A 20,280-nucleotide genomic window follows, 5' to 3' on the forward strand; every position below is an offset into this window, starting at 1 on the left:
AAGCTTCTTTTACAAAACTTTTTATTCATCAGGGCTGTAGTGAAATATCATCATTGTAATTGATATTCTAGCACTACAAAAGGCACAATGAAGCTTATTTAGTTCCAGTACTGGAAATCAGAGGTAACAGCACATCCTTCCTTGGACATGCTTTACTCTGCTGTAGTGGTCATCACAGTTTTGATTTTCTGGATAAGAAGTTCACCACAGCATTTGTGCATTCATCTGATAGCCATCTTCCCTGAAGGACATTGCATTCTTCAGCATTAACAGTGTGTAGTTTTTCTCTCTCTCTCTTCCTGATTACCTCTTTTGAAATTCTCACGGCCTGGAAAAACAAAACCAACAGTAAGGTTAAGAGTTGACCTAGGCTGGACGTGGGCTCATGCCTGTAATCCCAGCACTTGGGGAGGCCGAGGCGGGCAGATCAGTTGAGGTCAGGAGTTCATGACCAGCCTGGCCAACATGGTGAAACCCCATCTCTACTAAAAATACAAAAATTAGCTGGTTGTGGTGGTGCATGCCTGTGATCCCAGCTACTCAGGAGGCTGAGTCAAGAGAATTGCTTGAACCCGGGAGGCGGAGGTTGCAGTGAGCTGAGATCGCACCATTGCATTCCAGCCTGGGTGACAAGTGAGACTCTGTCTCAAAAAGAAAAAAAAAAGAGTTAATCTAATAGGAGTGAGATTATTCTATGATTCTGGTTCTTGTTTCTCCCATGTTCATTTAATAAATCCTGTTAAATCTTTTTTTTTTTTCTGAGACACAGTCTCACTCTGTCGCCCAGGCTGGAGTGCAGTGGTGCAATCTTGGCTCATTGCAACCTCTGCCTCCCGGGTTCAAGCAATTCTCCCTGCCTCAGCATCCAGAGTAGCTGGGATTACAGGCGCCCACGACCACGCCTGGCTAATTTTTGTATTTTTTAAATAGAGATGTGGTTTTGCCATGTTGGCCAGGCTGTTCTTGAACTCCTCACCTCAGGTGATCTGCCCTTCTTGGCCTCCCAAAGTACTGAGACTACAGGCGTGAGCCACCGTTCTCGGCCCTAATGCTGTTAAATCTTAAGCTGCATGTGTAATATAAGACAGTGCTTCTCAAAATTCAGTGTGCATATAAATCGCTTCAGTAGGTGTGGGGCAGGCCTGTGATAATACATTTCCAAAAAGCCTCAGGTAGCTGCTCAAGCTTCTGGCTCCAGGACTACATTTTGAATAGCAAGAATATAAAAGCTATCACTCACTACCACATACAAAAACAAAAGTGCTATACAATAAGACTCTCAAAGTAGCTAATCCACGCTTCTCACCTGGATTCCAAAGTAAAAGTGCTCAGCAAATACTGCCTAGCATCCTGCTCAAGTAATCCCCATACAGAATTGCCCCTCTGTCCCCACACAGAAATGGAAGGTCTATTTGATAAGTTTTGTAAAAATCAGTACTGTATTTCCAACATTACTACAGTTATTTTTTAATTCCAAATTTAGATGTGCTTAGAGGTAACTAAGATGTGTCTTGTGCTTTTTATGACTTATTCTCTGAAGGCAAATAAATTTTTCCCTTAGGAAATCATTTTCAAGGTTCTTAGAAGTAAAAGATGAATACTAACATTTGGGGGAAGCTTTGCAAATGCCTTCAGCCTGGTCCAGACTTCTTTCTGAAAAGTGCTATCAGGGAAAACTTCAGTAACAAGTCCTTGAGCACATGCCTCTCCCGCTGTTAACTTCTTTCCAAAAATAAGCATCTCTGTTGCCTGAAATGAAAAGCAAGAAGCAAGGTTAAGATACTAACTTAATAAAACAAAGCTTCAGTTAACTGCTTTCAGGAGGCTTAGAGAGATTTACTCATGGTCTTTTGAGGTTGCTGGTATTTCTCAGTAAGGGAGAAGCTGATGACCTCAATAGGCAATGGTTTGCAAACTGTGTGCTGAGACAGGCTCCTGGGAAGGTCTATAAGGGCTGCTGCTTCTGTGTGTCATTGTTGGAGGGGCAAGATCAGGGGGTCCAGGGCAGAAATGATCTGAAGCAGATGCTTGATTCTATAACCCACAGCAGCTATGATTTTCCATTTTATACACTATAAACTATTATTTTAAAGAGGAAAAAAGGAGAGAAAAATCACGGTCATTGGGTCAACCTTTAGAAACTTTCAAAATTCCATTCTCTGGAAACTACCCAGTGATCTGGCTCTGAGAGTTTTCTTTACCTGCATTGGTACTCAAATTAGTTCTATTTGACTAAAGGAAAGCAAAGACTTATAGTTAGCTTCCAAAAAAACTGAGGACATTAAGTGGATATCCTCTCTCCATTTGCAATTTCTTTTCCAGAAAAGGAATGCTCTTCTTTTTTTTGAGACAGAGTCTCACTGTGTTGCCCAGGCTGGAGTGCAGAGGCACGATCTTGGCTCACTGTAACCTCCACCTCCTGGGTTCAAATGATTCTCCTGCCTCGGCCTCTTGAGTAGCTGGGATTACAGGTGCCCGTCACCATGCCCCAGCTAATTTTTGTATTTTTAGTAGAGACAGGATTTCACTATGTTGGCCCGGCTGGTCTTGAACTCCTGATCTCAAGTGATCCACCAGCCTTGGCCTCCCAAAGTGCTGGGAATACAGGTGTGAGCCACTGCACCCAGCCAAGGAATGCTCTAATAGCCAAATGCTCTAAGACTTGTAGAGTCAGTTCTGCCCCCTTCCCAAGTTCAATTCAGGGTATGTGATAGCCTAATGAGAGTAAAAACATACATATATAAGTTTTTAACAAAATCCTAATAGGCAATGAAAACAGGCTCAATTCCCACTGCCCCACTTTGAGATCTTGCAGCAATATTTGCTAAGCCTTTTCCTATAACTCAGCTTCTAGTCTTGTCACAATCCCCTTCGAGTCATGCCACAGGGCGTGGGCAACTAGGAAACACAGTGAAAGACCTGAGCAGCCATTTAACCAGCCTGGGAGAGAATACACCCATGAGCAGGCTGCTGGAAGGGCTGCTGTGATTGGGGGTGGCTCTGGCAGCCGTAAGCCCCCACAAAACCTCCCATCTGTTGGTACTTACTGTAACTCTGAAAGTGAAGACGTCATCATGTCTCTCCTTAGGAGATACTGGTCATCCATAAAGGAACCGAGTGGCCTCCAAACTCAGGGGACCAAGGGAGGCTGGCACAGCCCTGGTCCTTCAAGTGACTAATGCCACACAGCTGCAAGGCTGAGGTGCTGTGCTGCTTGCAGTGCAGCTAGCACTAAGCAGCCAGCTGAAGAGGAGGATCCTAGTTCTGGGAACTGCAGAGAGAATTTCTAATTTTCCTGCATAGCAGATACTTCCCATAGCCTGATTCCTCCATTGGTAAAACTCTTAGAGTTGAAAAGCAAATCATTAGCTTCTCTTTTGTCCATATTACCAAGGGAAAGAAGGGAGAGTATATGAGATTACTCTTCCTTCTCTCTTGAGATGACTCATAAAATTTTATATTTAAACATTCCAAAAGTTACCTTGGCTGGGCTCATTATCTTCGGAAAAGTATAAGAGGAGCATCCTTCCGGACTTTGGCCTAGGTGACTAAATGGTGTATGAAATGTTGCCTGCAGGGGCAGGAAAGAAAAGAAAACCATCTTTTCATGTGTGATTTTTGTTTTTTTTTTTTTTTTTTCAGACAAAGAGTTTCGCTCTTTTGCCCAGGCTGCAGTGAAGTGGCGCGATCTCGGCTCACTGCAACCTCCACCCCTTGGGTTCAAGCGATTCTCCTGCCTCAGCCTCCCCAGCAGCTACGATTACAGGCATGCGCTGCCATGCCTGGCTAATTTTTGTATTTTTAGTAGAGACGGGGTTTCGCCCTGTTGGCCAGGTTGGTTTCAAACTTCTTACCTCAGGTGATCCACCTGCCTCGGCCTCCCAAAGTGCTAGGATCACAGGCGTGAGCCACCATGCCTGGCTTCATGTGTTATTTTTAAAAATCACGATTTGCTTATAACTTCACAATACTTAATAATATTTATTTAAAAATTAAGATTATGTGGTTAATATGCACACACAATTCACCCTTTAAAAGTGTATAGTTGGATGAGTTTGAACAAATAGAGAGTTACATAGCCACCACCACTACTGACATGCGGAACATTTCCGCCACCCTGAAAGGTTCCGGGGGCCCTTCTATAGTCAGTCCCTCCTTCCCACCCCCAAGCAACTGCTAATCTGTTTTCTGTCCCTACAGTTTTGACTTTTATAGAATGTTGTATAAGTGGAATCCTACATTCTGTAGCCTTTTGAGTCTGACTTCTGAGAGTCACCATGCTGTTGTATGTATTAGTAGTTTGTTCCTCGCTATTTCTGAGTAGTATTCCTTTGTATGGATGCACAATAATATGTTTATCATTCACCAGTTAATGCCATTGGTGTTGTTTCTAGCATTCAAATGGTTGTACCATTTGACACTGCCACTAGCAACGTATGAAAGGCTACTATGAAGAAGGCTGCTATGAAAAACAAGTTGAACACCTTAAATATATATAGTCGTGTGTTGCTTAACAATGGGGATATGTTCTGAGAAATGCATAATTAGGCAATTTTGTCATTGTGCCAATATCATGGAGTATACTTACATATACTTGGATGCCACAGCCTACTGCACACCTAGCTATGTGGTATTGCCTACTGCTTCCAGGCTACCAATTTGGACAGCATGTTACTATACTTAATACTCTAGGCAGTTATAACAAATGGCATTTGTGTATCTAAATATATCAAACATAGAAAAGGTAGGCCGGGTGTGGTGGCTCATGCCTGTAATCCCAACACTTTGGGAGGCAGAGGTGGGCAAATCACCTGAGGTCAGCAGTTCAAGACCAGCCTGGCCAACGTAGTGAGACCCCATCTCTACTAAAAATACAAAAATTAGCCTGGTGTGGTGGTGTGCACCTGGAGTCCCAGCTACTCGGGAGGCTGAGGCACAAGAATTGCTTGAACCCGGGAGGAGGAGGCTGCAGTGAGCCGAGATCATGCCACTGTACTCCAGCCTGGATGACAGAGTGAAAAAAAAAAAAAAGAAAAGGTATAGTAAGATATGGTGTTATAATCTTAGGAGACCAGCGTTTTACATGCAGTCTGCCATTGACTAAAATGTTGTTATGCAGCACCTGACTGTACAATTCTTATTTGTCAAGTATACCTCAATGAAACTGAAAAAAAAATTTAAAAATAAAAATGTTCAGATAATGTTAACAAAAAGGCAGTTAGGAACACTTGTGTACAGGTCACTGGGTGAATCTGTTTTCAATTATCATAGGTAAATACCTAAGTGGTATGGCTGGTCTGTGTGGTAAATGTATATTTAGCTTAGAAGCTGCTAGACTGTTTTCTAGAGTGGTTGTACCATTTGACATTCCCACCAGCAATGTATGAAAGTTCCAATTGCTCCACATCCTCACTAAACCTAGCTATTAAAAGTCTTTTTCATTTTAACCATGCTAGTATGTATGTAGTGGGGTCTCACTGTGGTTTTAATTTACATGTCCCTAACCATTAATGGTATTAAGTCTCTTACCATGTACTTATTAGACATACGTATATTTTCTTTGGTGAAGCAACTGTTAAGATATTTTCTCCACTATTTTTTTAAGTTAGGCTGTTTACCTTCCTATTATATAGTTGTAAGATACACATTCAGATTGCAAGTCTTTTATTAGAGCGTCAGGCAAATCTTTTCTCCTGGTCTGTGGCTTATCTTTTCATTTTCTCAGTGGTTTCTCTCATATGGTTTTAATAGCCCTTTATATTTCATTTTGTCTGACCTACTCATTCCTCACCATTGCCCATTTTTATTTTAGCTTGTTGATCTATCGCTTTATAGACAAACTTTAAAAAATATCGTGGAGAGATCAGCTTTTGTTACATGAGTTGAAAAATTGTTTCCTCAATCTGTCATTTGTCTTGATTTTGCCCCAGTGGTTTTTTTGGTTGGCTTTAACTACTGGAATTAATTCAATATTGGTTATTTAGTATATAGTCATTTTTAGTTTTTTTTTTTACATTTAAGACATATTTTTGTGTTTCTTAATGAATAAATTATGAAAGAATGTTAATTTAAAATTCATAATATGTAAAAGAATATTTAGATTTCATTTCCTATAATCAGACACGCTGTTGTTTTCACTACATAACTGTTAGAAGATGTAAATCTATAACATATGCAGCATATACATGAAAATAATCACAATATTTTTTAAAGTTTCTGTTAATGTCATGTATCTTCTTTTTTTATCCAAAAGAAAACTTATTCAAAAAAATGTACCCAGAAGACACAGCCTAAGGAATACAAGCAGGAAACTGAGAAAACTGCCAACAACAGCTAAAGGGACACAAACAGGTACATGCAAAGTTGCCAGTAAGCAGCATTTAAAATGCTGATTTTCAGAAAGAGAGCAGCAGGTGGAGTTAAGGGTTTAGGCTCTGGAGTCAGACTACTTAGGGACGTTGGGAAAGTTTCTTACCCTCTCTGTACCACAGTTTTCTCATTTGTAAAATGGGAACCAATCCTTCTTTCCTTTTTTTTTTTTTTTTTTTGAGATGGAGTCTTACTTGGTTGCCCAGCCTTGAGTGCAGTGGCGCAATCTCAACTCGCTGCAACCTCCGCCTCCCGGGTTCAAGCGATTCTCCTGCCTCAGCCTCCCGAGCAGTTGGGATTATAGGCGTGCACCACCACACCCAGCTCATTTTTGTATTTTTAGTAGAGACGGGGCTTCACCATGTTGGCCAGGCTGGTCTCGAATTCCTGACCTCAAGTGATCCACCTGCCTTGGCCTCCCAAAGTGCTGAGATTACAGGCATGAGCCACCATGCCCAGCCTAGATTGTAAAACTTATTTTTGCCACATTGGAGGAGAATGTTTGTTTTTATAGACAGGGTCTCACTCTGTTGCCCAGCCTTACTCTTGCCTCAGCCTACCAAGTAGCTGGGACTACAGGCGCCTGCCACCACACCGGGCTAATTTTTGTATTTTTAGTAGAGAAGGGGTTTCACCACATTGGCCAGGCTGGTCTTGAACTCCCGACCTCAGGTGATCCACTTGCCCTGGCCTCCCAAAGTGCCAGGATTAGAGGCGTGAGCCACTGTGCCTGGCCAAGTCCTTCTTTCATCGGGCTACTCTGTACATTACGTGAATATGTGTGTGTGTATGCGTATATTTATAATATACATAATGCATGTGAATAGAGTGCCTAAACAGTGACCACTCAAAGATTTATTATTGTTATGATTTCTACCTTTTTCTTAACTCATACAGGAAATGTATCATTTGCTGACAGAGCTAACAGGCATTATTAACCATTGCCCACAGTATAAAATAGATTAAATGTACTGATTAATATTTTGGTTATATGGGTTAAATATTAACCCATCATTTAATATGATATTTATTCTTGAAGCCAATAATGGTAAATCTTATAAAACAATTTTTTCTACAGCCTTTTCCTTTAGCATATTTCCTTTATTTTATTTATTTTTTACTTATATATTTTTTTGAGACAGAGTCTCGCTCTGTCACCTAGGCTGGAGTGCAGTGGTACAATCTCGGCTCACTGCAACCTCTACCTCCTGGGTTCAAGCAATTCTCCTGCCTCAGCCTCCAATGTAGCTGGGATTACAGACACCCGCCACCAAGCCCGGCTAATTTTTATATTTTTAGTAGAGATGGTGTTTCACCATGTTGGCCAGGCTGGTCTTGAACTCCTGAACTCAGGTGATCTGCCCACCTCAATTTCCTTTATTTTAAATGATGCTTGATTTGTTTGGTTGGGTAAACTTTTATCAGAAGACACTATTTGACAAATAAATTTTACTTTTGGCCAAATTTTTTAGCATTTAATATATATATGCAATATACATATATTTTAATATATATAGAATAGATATGTTTTATATATATTATGTATATATGTTCTCTGATTTCAACATTTATTACAATTTATATCATAAGACGGAAGTCATCAAAATTTTTAAAAGGTTGATGCAGGCCAGGCTCAGTGGCTCACACCTGTACTCCCAGCACTTCAGGAGGCCAACGCAGGTGAATCACTTGAGGTCAGGAGTTCGAGACCAGCCTGGCCAACACAGTGAAACCCTGTCTCTACTAAAAATACAAAAAAATTAGCTCGATGTGGTGGCACGCACCTGTAATCCCAGCTACTCAGGAGGCTGAGTGGGAGAATCACTTGAACCCGGGAGGTGGTGGTTGCAGTGAGCCAAGATCGTGCCACTGCATTCCAGCTTGGGTGACAGAGTGAGACTCCCATCTCTTAAAAAAAAAATAAGGATGATGTATATTGAAAGTAATTTTCAATTCAGTGGGAGAATCAGAACAAGATTCAAATACAATAGTTGCCCTCCAAGTATTAAAGAATGAGATCCCCAATTTTAGGTCAGGAACCATTGACCCAGTCCCTGTTAAAAGCAGGTCAATGACTAATCAGTCATCTAATACACAGACTGTGAACAAAGACATTGATTTCTGCCTTTGAACAGAAACCTCTGCCTACAAAGGCCGGGCAGCCTGGCACCTAGAATCTCATTTGCTAATTTTGCGGGAAAATTATTCATAAGAATTAGGTCTGTCAATACATCCAATCTGGTTCAATGGAATCCAGCAAAAGAAAATTCGAAGAATTAAGGATGCTATTATATGGTCCTGTCTATCAGTGGGGAAAATACCTCTGAACAAAACCAGAAATCTCTTCAGTGGTAAAAACCATATGTTTCCTAGAAGGCTGCAATCATCAGCACAGTTTACCATCACATAAGCATAAGTCACTTGACAATCTGATACCCTTAAGGTGGTTATTAGGTGCTTGTAATGATAAAAATTGGAAACAGCCTAGGGTTCCAGCAGTCAGGGACTGGTTAAACAAGATAAGTTAATAACCCAAACGTTAGGACTGGTTATCTCTAGGTGGCAAGATAAGGAGTGATTTTTACCTTGTAGCTTTTCTTGGTACTTTTTCATATCTTTCAAAATTGTATTTTCCACTATGACATATATATTACTACTGTAGTAAAAATAAAAACTAAAATCTGTATAATGCAATGGTGAACACAAGGCTGAATTGTGTTCTGGGCAAGGAACTTCTCAGAGCTTCAGTTTTCTTATCTGCAAAGGAGGGAGTGACAGTAGATAATGCTCACAGTTCCTTCTCGTTCTAAAATTCTAAATCCATTTACTCAGTAAAAAGGATCAACTAATCCCTTGCACAACCTGCAAAGATGCTATTCCTCCCTCCCATAACAAATTTTCAAGTGTCTCCTGAATATTTCAGAATAACATGAAAGCTGTACACCTATTGTGGAATTTGATTAGAATCCGGAACAGTCAGAGTTGGAACAATGTTCACAACAAAATGCAAGTTAATAATGAAGGAAAAATAAAATCAGTCAAATTAGCCTAATGCTTTGGGAAAAATCTAAATTCAGTTAATTCTACCACAAACAACATGTAACCTGCTTATGACTGGCAACGCTGAAGGAGGATTCAAAGGCTCTCGTCTCGCGCTGCTTGCCTGACCTCTTGCTTTCTAGGAGCTGACTTACCCTGTCAGATGCATACACGGCATCGAATAGCCCAAGGAGGGTGACGGAGATGCCCACAGCTGGACCATTGACCACTGCAATCAGAGGCTTAGGAAAATCTATAAAACAGCCCACAAATTCCCTACAGAAATGGAAACACAAAATCATTAAATGTGCCAAAGCAGCATGACTGAAGCATGGGCAAGACAGTCTGACTCTGAGATAAAGCCTTCTGTCAGGCTGGGTATTTCCACAGCCACCACCAGCAGTGCCTCCCTGTCCTGCCACTCCCCTGGTCTTCCGCACCAGATTCATCCAGGGCATCCGTCTGAATGGCAGTGGATGGAAGACCAACCAGTGAGACCTATGGGTCAACCCTGGTTTGAATCTTGTATTCTGGACAGTGAGTTCAGGGCTGTAAACCAGCCGCAGTCTTGGAGATTAGGTTGGGTGAGTGAGCACATGCTGCAATATCACAGCAAGTGGGAATTACAGATTTGGCAGGAATGAAGAGGAAAGCCTTCATGACCTCCTCCTGTGTTTACAAGACTCCTCCGAGTCTCCTACTTTCAGCGTTCATGGAAGTCTCCCATTCCTCTGGCTGGATGAGAATTTGCTAAATTCCTCTGCCTCAATGCAAGATAATTTTGTTTACAACTATAGCTCACTTTTATGTTTTCCAGTCAAATCTCATGAGACCGGCAGGATGAACAGGTAACAGAGGTCAAAGAGAAAGAATGAATGCCCACCTATGGATGGAGGCAGTTTAGAGAAATATGCTTATCCAAAGTCACAATTAACTGCACTGACACAGAGAAGCAGATATTGCACTTTTGATCAACTAAATACCACTTTGATGACTAAGAACGGGCCCTCTGGGATCAGACAAAGGTCAGTTACTCTTACCTCAGTAAAACAGCACTATTTTCAGCTTTCTCCTCTACTCCACCAGGGGGAATATCAGTGAAGTTAGTCAGATCATTCCCACTACTGTAATAGTCACCATTTCCTATAAGTAAGAAAATCAACAGAGCCCTCATTCAACCATCCTATAATTCTTGAGTATCTACTGCATGCCAAACTCTATGGTTAGGCACGGGAAATACATTGGAGAACGAGCGATGGTTCCGAGTACGCTGGACACTGATCTATAAAAACACACCGATAAATGTAGCTAATGCTACTGTTGAAATAGAGGAGCGGTGCGTCATGAAATGAGGGTATGTACCAGGAGGGTTGGTCTCATCAGGGAGTTCAGGAAAGAACCTTCCTAAGGAAGGGACAACTGAATTGAGATCTGAAGGAGAGGCCAGGTGGGCTAGAAAAAGAGGGCTGGGAAGAACAGTTTACACAGAGGAACAGCCTGTGCAAAGGCTCTTTGGAGAGGTTATCCCCACTGTAGATGAAATAAGAGCCAGTGTAGCTGACTCAGAAAAAGCCAGGGGGAAGTCGGTGCAGGTTGAGGACTGGCAGAATAGACCTGACGGTGCTTTGTAGATCCCATGAGGAAGTTTTTCCTTTATTCTAAGAGCCACTGAAAGTATGTTTCTGAGTGTGTGTGTTTAATTAAAGTACAATTTATATACAATAAAACAACCAGTTTTTAAATGTTCATTTAGATGAGTTTTAATAATTTTAAATACCCACAAGATCACCATCCAAAACAAGATACAGAACATCTCCATCACCCCAGAAGTTTCCCGTAGGCTCCTTCCTAGCTATCCCATCCCACCTGCTCCAAGGCAATCACTTGCTGACTTCAATTTCCATAGAGAACTTTTGTCTACTGTAGAACTTTCTACAAATGGACTCATACAGTATGTACACTCCTGTCTTTATTTTGCTGAACTGTGTTTTAAAGATGCATCCACATTCTTGTGTATATCATTTATTCCATTTTATAGCTGAGTATTCCATTGTACAAATAGTCAACAATTTGTTTATTCATCCATGTGTTTTTGAACATTTGTTTTCTGGTTTTGGCCGTTATAAATCAGGTTACCATGTCTGCTCCTGTAAAAGTCTTTTTGTGGACGTATGTGTCTTAATTGATGTTGGGTAATTGCGAAGGAGTGGGTATCTGTGTTTTTTAAAACATTTTTTGTATATTTATAAATCAGAGTATGACAGTACTGGAAAAGATCTTAGAGCCTTTTTTTATTTGAGACAGAGTCTCACTCTGTCACCCAAGCTGGAGTGCAGTGGCGCGACCTCGGCTCACTGCAACCTTTGCCTTCCAGGTTCAAGTGATTCTCCTGCCTCAGCCTCCTGAGTAGCTGGGATTACAGGTGTGTGCCACCATGCCCGGCTAATTTTTATATTTTTAGCAGAGATGGGGTCTCACCATGTTAATCAGGCTCATCTCGAACTCCTGACCTCGGGAGCCACCTGCCTTGGCCTCCAGGTCTTAGAGCTTTTTAACTCAATTTCCTATCTATTAAGAGGCCCCTCAAAATAGAAATTTAATTAGGATGCCTGAGAAAATGTCTTACCTGTTAAAACAGTGATGATTGAGTCATCCTTGCTGGCAGCTTTAAGTGCACGCATAATTTCATGATACATCTGTGTAATGGGAAGACAAGGAAAAGAAAAGAACTCTGAACACAGGAATCATCAATCAATGGACTCACCAAATGTCAGGCTGAAAGCTTGCTCTCAGCAAAGTGCCTAACATTTATTTTGGTTGTATTTTATAACCAAAAAGGTGGACCAATATAATTGAAGGGATTTTTATTCCTTTCACAATTACTTGGTGCATATTATGTACCTGGTGCTATGGCAGGAGCTGCAGGCTATAAACCACTTTTTTTCCAAAAGGGACCAAGAAAGAAATAGTCCTTGAGCTTTTGGAATTAACACAGGACTTAACATGTTCAATTTGGAATTAACATGTTCAAATGAGGAGGGGGTTGGAAAGTACAAAGTAGCAGGAAACTCAGAGGAGGTGCTGAGGCTTATCTAGTGTGGGCAGAGTGGGAGGTGGTCACAGAAAACTTTCTACAAAGCAACGTCTCTGTTGTGACCTCAAGGAAGCCCCTGGCAGTCTGGGAAGTGTTAGTGACTACCAAAAGGCTGGAATTTTCAAGACACTGTAATGGTATTCAAGGAAGGTGCCTCAAAATTTTAAATCAGCAACATTTCTGAAAATCTTGGACATGCAGCTATATAGCTTTTAATGCATTTAAAACAGGTGCAATTTCAACCTTAGATGAGATTTCAGTGTGGGAAAGAAATGATGAAGAGGGCTGATACTTATAGATACAAATATACTGGAAAAGACACATGGACTTGACATAAAACAGCTGGCCCTCCGTATCCACGGGTTCCACATCCATGGATTCAACCAATCACAGATCAAAAATACCTGGAAAAGAATTCTGTATCTATACTGAACATGTACAGGCTTTTTCTCTTATCATTAGTCCCTAAACAATACAGTATAACAACAATTTAATATAGCATTTACATTGTATTCAGTATTATAATAACTCTAGAGATGATTTAAAGTATATGGGAGTGTATATAGAGGTTATATGCAAATATTATGCCTTTTTATGGGGGACTTCAGGTTCCGCGGATTTTGGTGTCCATACGGAGGTCCTGGAACCAATCCCCATCGGATACCAAGGGATGACTGTACATGAATAAGCGTTTAAGCATTTCTCCTGAGGGAAGTGATAAGGAACTCATTCTATCATTATTATAGTTATGATAACACCACACAGCAGGGCGACTGGTGAGACCAGGATTAGGAGATGGATTATCAGGGTTCCTTCCTTCCAACTGGTGAGACCAGGATTAGGAGATGGATTATCAGGGTTTCTCCCTCCCTCCCTCCCTTCCTCCCTTCCTTCTTTTTTGAGATGGAGTCTCATTGCGAGGCCCTAGCAGTGCAATAGCATGATCTTGGCTCAACCTCCACCTCCCCGGTTCAAAAGATTCTCCTGCCCCAGCCTCCTGAGTAGCTGAGACTATAGGTGCACACCACCATGCCCAGCTAATTTTTTGTATCTTTAGTAGAGATGGAGTTTCACCACGTTGGCCAGGCTGGTCTTGAACTCCTGACCTCAAGTGATCTGCCCACCTTGGCCTCCCAAAGTGCTGGGATTACAGGGGTGAGCCACCACAACTGGGTATCAGGGTTTCAATTTAGGTTTTGCTGCTTATTTGTTATGTGAACTTGAGCAAGTTACTTCTTAATCTAATTATTTTATTGTTAAGTAATGATAACAGTAGGCTCCCTGTGAGAATTAAATAAACTTCTGTGTGGAGAGTGCTGGCACTCATTAGACACTCTGTACAGAGTAGCTATTATTATTATAGTTGTAGAGAAATGAGTCAGGGGAAAGTGGAAATAAAGTTTGAGCATTAAATGCTTTATTAGTTGAATGACACATATCCTACTTCATGAAATTCTGAAGATGATTTTAAAGTGAGTATGCTCTTTCTGCCACAATGGAGATTATTGACCCAATGGTCATAGTCCTCTCAAATTTTAGTCCCAGTTGAGCACCAAGCATCCAATTAATTCCCTATAATTTTTTTCAAGAAGAAGGGGCTAAGGTAGTTATTTTATTATCCTTCTAGTTCAGTGAGAGATTCAAAGACTAACGTTACCGAGTGAAGCAGCTACTTTAAAGCGGAGCTGGGTGATAATTTGTTTAAGATGAAGTCCTTCTCTCCTTTCTCCCTATACTTATAAAAAATGAAGCCCCCGTGCAAGCAGAAAGACTTACTTTCATGTCTAAGTGACATGAAGATACTTCTGGGAGCAGTCTACACCAACCTTAGATGGCTTCTATGCAAATTCTCTCATAGCAACATGTTTCATTTATATTCATTTATTTCTGCTTCCATTATTAGGAAAATCACAGTGCCTTCTGGGTATATCAGAACCTACCTGAAATTCACAAACTCTAAACAATGAATGCTCAACTCTGTTGTATGAAGTAGCCACAATTACCAACCTTCCTGCACAAATCAAACAAGAGATACCTTAAAATAGGAATGATGCTGAAACTCTACAGCTTTTGTGTGAAACACATAGAAGAAGAAAGTAAAACAGGACAAACTCCGTGGGCAGGTAACATTACCTCAGTGTTTATGGCATTTTTCTTTTTGGGCCGGTTGAACATGATCTTTGTGATGCCATCTTCGGAGGTCACCACCAGAGTTTCAAACCCAGTTGATTTCCTGTCTGTTCCAGGCTCCACCTGACTAGAGGATTCCAATGAAGGACTCAAACTGGACACCAAATCCACATAGTTCTGCCTGGCAGCTTCCTGAACGGACGATGACAAACAACCTCAGCCCATGGTCAATGAATAAGCACTTTGAGAAAGTTACTATACTAATAACTAACACCTTGCAATGAAGAAAGAATAGAAGCACATCAAGATCTTGAAGACTCCATTTATAATGGCTTAATGAGAAGCACAAACTTCTTTAGAAGTACAGCAAATAAAAGCACAGTAACTAGTAAACTCACCTTGGGCAGGCTGCCAAGGGCATTCCATGCGTCCCATTTGGCCTTGTTGATCAAGTCAAATACACCTGGTTTGGGCATGTTACAAGGTCCTTCAGTGGCCTGTGAAAAGGAGAGGGGCAATATGTTCAAATGTCCATGTAAACTAGACCCCTAAATATTTAAGATCCATAAAATCTGTAAGTGCATGAATGCCTCCCCCAAATCCTTTCACAGGGTATGTAAATTGATCTGAATTTTCCCCTCCAGTCTCTTTGATGTTGTTGCCGAAAATGCACAAACAACAGAAAAAAGACTGGAAATAAATTATAACTGCCTGTCTATGAAAATAATGCAGGATAAAGGTTTTGGGGAAGTATTTTCTAAAACAATCTAATGGTTCATTAGTTTTATATTGGTAATCACATTTTCCACAAACAATCAAAATATTCAAACAAACAATCTTTACAAGGAACTAGTCAACAAATACTTGAAAACCCACAGCATATTCCAAAAGCCCATCTAAAGGTACAAAAAAAACACCACTAATTCAGTGGTGGACTTTTGGTACCTGGGTAACAAAACTGTAGCTGAGGGGCTAGGGTGGGGCTATCAGAGCTACTGGTTCTTAGGAAACCTAACTGAAGAACATGTAAGTAAAAAGCAAAAAGGAATTAAATTTTATTTTTGAGGCTAGGTGGAGTGGGTGTTTTGAGATGAATAAAATATCCCACTCAGCTACTTTTCAGAAATAGCAATTTAAAATTCCAGTTAAAATTTTTAAAATTTTATAATACAGTTAGAGAGGAAAGAAGAAAGAGTCTTTGAAAAACAAGCCAGGTGTGGTGGCTCACACCTGTAATCTCAGCACTTTGGGAGGCTGAGGTGGGTGGATCACCTGAGGTCAGGAGTTCGAGACCAGCCTGACCAATATGGTGAAACCCCATCTCTACTAAAAATACAAAAATTAGCCAGGCATGGTGGCGGGTTCCTGTAATTCCAGCTACTTCGGAGGCTGAGGCAGAAGGATTGCCTGAACCCGGGAGGCAGAGGTTGCAGTGAGCTGAGATGGTGCCGCTGCACTCTACCCTGCGTGACAGAGCAAAACTCTGTCTCAAAAAAACAAAATAAAAACAAAAAAAAAAAAAAAGAAAAAAGAAAAAGGCAGTAAAGGAGGTTATGAATTTCTTTAGACAGAGATAGTGTCATCTGGCAAGAGGTGGCCAACCTAGAAGTTAGAGGGAACACAGTCCACAGGATAAGGGCTTGCCCTTGTCTCCTGACTGTCCTCAATGCTAACACCAATTGCAAGGCTGGAGGGCACCCAGGACCACCCTCAAGTGCAACAATTTGCTAGAAAGACACCCAGAACTCACTGCAAGCTGTTAAACGCACAATTAATAGTTTATTAAGGGAAAGGATAGAGATTAGAATCATCCAAGGGAGGACACACACAGGATGGAGTCTGGGGCAGTAGCAAATGTGGAGTTTCCATTGTCCTTTCCCCATGGAGTCAGCATAGGGCACCTCTACCAGAATTGATGTGACAGTACACAGGGAGTCCTGCCAACCAGAGATGCTCAGCTCATCCAGTCTCGGTGTCCAGAGTTTTTAACAGGGCTCCATCACCTGTGCATGACTGTATAACCTGAAGCCCCCACCCTAAATCACATCATTAAGACAATCCAGGCAAATAAAGACTCCTACCAGTCATTAGAGATTCACTTCCCAGAAGCTGAGGGCAAAGCCACACCTCTTTTGGGGCAAGGTTAAATTTTTTACTATACACACCCATATGAAAGAGAAGCTCATACCCATCATAGAACAGAAAAATAGATAACACAGGAGCCCAGAGAGGCAGACATGCCAGGGAAGTCTTTGGCATTGAAACTTAAGAGCTTTAGTTTTTAAATTTTGTTATAAAAATTTCCAAACATACCAAAGTAGAATACTATAATGAATTCCCAATACCCATCATCCAGGTTCAACAATTATCAAACTGCCTTACTTGCTTCATCTCTCTCTGTTTCTTTTCTTTCGTTTTTGGACAGAGTCTCGCTCTGTCACTCAGGCTGGAGTGCAGTGGCGCAATCTTGGCTCATTGCAACCTGCACCTCACAGGTTCAAACGATTCTCCTGCCTCAGCTTCCCAAGTAGCTGGAATTACAGGTGTGCGCCACCAGTCCAGCTCATTTTTGTATTTTTAGTAGAGATGAGGTTTCACCATATTGGCCAGGCTGGTCTCAAACTCCTGACCTTAAGGGATCTGCCCGCCTCAGCCTCCCAAAGTGCTGGGATTACAGGCGTGAGCCACCATGCCTGGCCTCATCTATCCTTTTCTTTTTGTGCTTAGAGAACTTCAACTATCCATGCTATTTCACCCCTATATCCTTAGTACACATTTCTTAAAAATATCAACATTTTCTTATATAACCTTGACACCATTAACAATGATTTCTAGGTATCTTCTAACACTCTGTCCTTACTCAAAACTTCCCCAATTGTCTTAAAAATACCTTTTTCAGTTGATTTATTCTAATCAAGAGCTAAGTAAGGTCTACAAATGTGAATATTATATCTCGTAAGTCTCTTTTACTCTGGTGTGACACTGAGGCACTTTGTGCCTTAATAGTATTTCAAGGTCTAATATAAAAAACTGGCATATATATATACACACACACACACACTCTTCAGAGAAGAGGGAGCAAGACAAACCAAAATGTTAAGGCCACATTTTAGTAAACACACAGTGTATTTATTTAAGAAGTCATTTGCCCAAAATTCTTTAAATAACGTTCGACCGTAGGCATTTACCTGCTTATATAGCGCGTAGAGTTTTAGCTTCACTTCGTTTCCTGGATCCTTTTTCAAGAGTTTCACTTGATTCATTGAATTTTCAAAGTCCTTCTGACTGGCTCTCATTGCTGTTCTATTCATGTGCAGCTGAACTACCGGGAAACTAGTGACCTGCAGAGAACTACAATTAGGCAGACTGATTTCTATTTGTTCCCAACCCTCACATTTCTGCAGCCTGATTTCTAATTGTTCCCAGCCTATACATACCAAAATGCCATGTTTGTCTATAGATATTTTCTTTATGCTTGCCTCAGCAAACTGGCTGCAAATAATTGGCTGTAAGGATTCCAAGATAATAAGTCAATACAGAAGCTAACAGTAGTAACTTTAAATAAAAGGAAAAGTAACCATCCAGGGAGGTATCTGTAAGCAACTAAAGATAAAAGCAGCCAGAACAGGAATGACCATGTAAATTTTGCCAAAGGCAAGAAGTGAAGTGCATGCAAGACAGTGGACAGCAGGAAACCAAAAGGCTAAAGTGCACAGAATTTAGTGAAGTGTCCCAAAGTCCTGAAACAGCCTCTGCACTCACTGATAAGCCATAAGCTATATCAGGTCAATTCTTGCCTCTCTGCTGGCGAAGCTGGTGTTCCAACATACACACAGGTGGAAGGAGGGGAGAATGGATGTGAACATACAAGAAATATTCAAAAGAACACACGAGCAGTTGCTGGCATTCCAGATAGAGCCACAGCCTTCTCAGCAGATGGGAGGGAATCTACCTGCAGTGGAAGGGAGTCAGTGAAGGGGGCTCAGCAGGCGTGCCCCTTTCTATGGGTACGTTTAACCAGCCAGCCAGGAACAGAGCAGAAACAGCAACCACCGCGGGGGTGATCAGCACGTTTTTAAGCACACATAGTGAGCGGGGGTGGGGTGGCAAACTTGAATGCACAGGACTCAGGCCACAAGCTAAAAATGGAGTTCACGACGATGACACTGAATAGTAGAGTTAATGGCAAAAAAGATGATTAAAATAATACAGGTTACAAAGCCCAAACCTAACACACAAACACAATTATGTAACTCGAAAATGGTGCAATGAACTCTAGGTTCAAACTTTGGACTATTAGTAACTGATTCAGTAAGATCAGCCTAGAGTAAGTTTTACATTAAAATGATTTTCTGTAAAGGGAAAAACTGCATCTTATATGGCAAATTCCACGTAGAAAACGAAAGAAAAATTTAAAATATCCACAGAAAGCCGAAATGTACAAGTTTCCACAAAATATGGAACAAATTTATTTTTAAATAAAGCGTGAGTTTTAAAAACAAATAGCAAAAACACGACCATTTAAGAAAATACATAAAGTCGGGAACATCACTCATAATTGTACCACTTCAAGGCCACCACCGTGTTTCGGTTTTGTTCCCTATACACAGATTCGTGCGGGTTCCCGGGACCCCAGGGAGGTGCAGCGTGCTTCTTAGCCGTTACTCTGTACCCGGCCATTTCACTTTATACGTGTTCTCCAAAAAGCAGAGTGTTAAGTCCACACGAGTGATAACGGCTTGCGTTTACCTCGCTTTTAGCAACCGACGCTTTGCACCCCAGAAGCAGCCCGGCTGGGAAGTGCAGGCCCGGGTGCCCAGGGAACCACCGTGCCCAGCTGGGGCGGCTCACCCGCCCGGAGTCCGGCCCCAGGAGGATGGGAGCGTGCGCGGAGGCAGGCGGAGACCTTGGGGACTGCTGACGGAGAACCATAGCCCTGACCTCCCGACGCGCCCATCCTGGGCACTCCGGGCCCAGCGGTGCAGGAGGGCGCGCGCGTGAGGTCGTCACTTTTTAGCACTACCTCACCGGAAAACCAGCAAAGCAAAATCCTGTTGCCACCTAGACAATAGGGAAGGAGGGTCTTCCAACGGCGGCGACCTTCGCCTGGACAGCGGTATCCTGCGGGCGACCATGGGCCGAACGGCCGGGACTCCAAGCTTACCTCGGACACGAACGCTGCGCCAGTCTCCAAGCCAAGTACGCCATCGCCAGCCCTTGGGCGGCTCTAGGGCTGCGGGGGCTCGGGGGTGGGGCCGGGTCTCGGGGGCGGGGCCTAGGCTCGGTCTGCGGGGGCTCGGGGGTGGGGCCGGGGCTCGGGGGTGGAGCCGGGACTCGGGGGCGGAGCCTAGGCTCTCGGGCTGCGGGGGCTCGGGGGTGGGGCCGGGGCTTGGGTGCGGGGCGGGGCCGAGAGCAGAGCCCAGGCAGCAGCCTGGGGCATGGGCGGGGCCAGGGTTGGGGCGGGGCCAAGCTGAGAGCGCAGCCAGGCCGCGTTCGCCATCGCTAGCCCGTGGCCTCCTCGGGGGCTGCGGGGGCTCGGGGGTGGGGCTGGGGGTCGGTGAGTGGGCGGGGCGGGAGCTCTAGGCGGTTAGGAGTCGGGGCTCAGATGCGGGGGCGGGGCCGGAGCGAGGCCGGGTATCACCCAGGAG

The 20,280-nt window shown here is 42.5% G+C and overlaps 2 protein-coding genes across 10 annotated transcripts in view; one reads left to right on the forward strand and one right to left on the reverse strand.

The window, feature by feature from the left end:
• The window catches only part of LOC100975257 (testis expressed protein 56), a 42,957-nt gene extending 27,896 nt beyond the window's left edge, over positions 1-15,061 (forward strand). Inside the window, exons 4-7 of one of the 4 annotated variants that reach the window (XR_008625554.2) lie at positions 6,254-6,351; positions 10,226-10,433; positions 14,406-14,625; positions 14,749-15,023. Coding sequence is in view for 1 of the 4 variants with exons in the window: in XM_003806710.5 (XP_003806758.1) it covers positions 6,254-6,337 (84 nt within the window). In the remaining 3 variants the exon portion in view is untranslated. Of the gene's footprint in view, positions 1-6,253; positions 6,352-9,292; positions 10,434-14,405 lie in introns of all 4 variants that reach the window. The other 3 variants (XR_008625553.2, XR_008625552.2, XM_003806710.5) reach the window with 3 other exon arrangements.
• On the reverse strand, positions 5-19,936 carry ECI2 (enoyl-CoA delta isomerase 2). 6 transcript variants are annotated; one of them, XM_003806705.5, is made up of 10 exons: positions 19,797-19,936; positions 17,821-17,983; positions 15,031-15,129; positions 14,636-14,824; positions 12,035-12,104; positions 10,449-10,551; positions 9,564-9,684; positions 3,482-3,571; positions 1,606-1,749; positions 5-328 (listed from the first exon to the last, which is right to left on the reverse strand). In XM_003806705.5, the coding sequence occupies exons 1-10, from the start codon at positions 19,838-19,840 to the stop codon at positions 173-175; spliced, it is 1,179 nt and encodes a 392-aa protein (XP_003806753.1). In that variant the 5' UTR covers positions 19,841-19,936; the 3' UTR covers positions 5-172. The 6 variants fall into 6 exon arrangements, with proteins under 6 accessions (XP_003806753.1, XP_008954780.1, XP_063461199.1 ...); XM_008956532.3 differs by having other exon boundaries at positions 17,821-17,973; positions 19,797-19,933; XM_063605129.1 differs by having other exon boundaries at positions 18,070-19,889.
• Positions 19,937-20,280: the final 344 nt, after the last annotated feature.

The sequence above is a fragment of the Pan paniscus genome, chromosome 5, assembly GCF_029289425.2.
Source record: "Pan paniscus chromosome 5, NHGRI_mPanPan1-v2.0_pri, whole genome shotgun sequence".
Taxonomy (NCBI): Eukaryota; Metazoa; Chordata; class Mammalia; order Primates; family Hominidae; genus Pan; species Pan paniscus.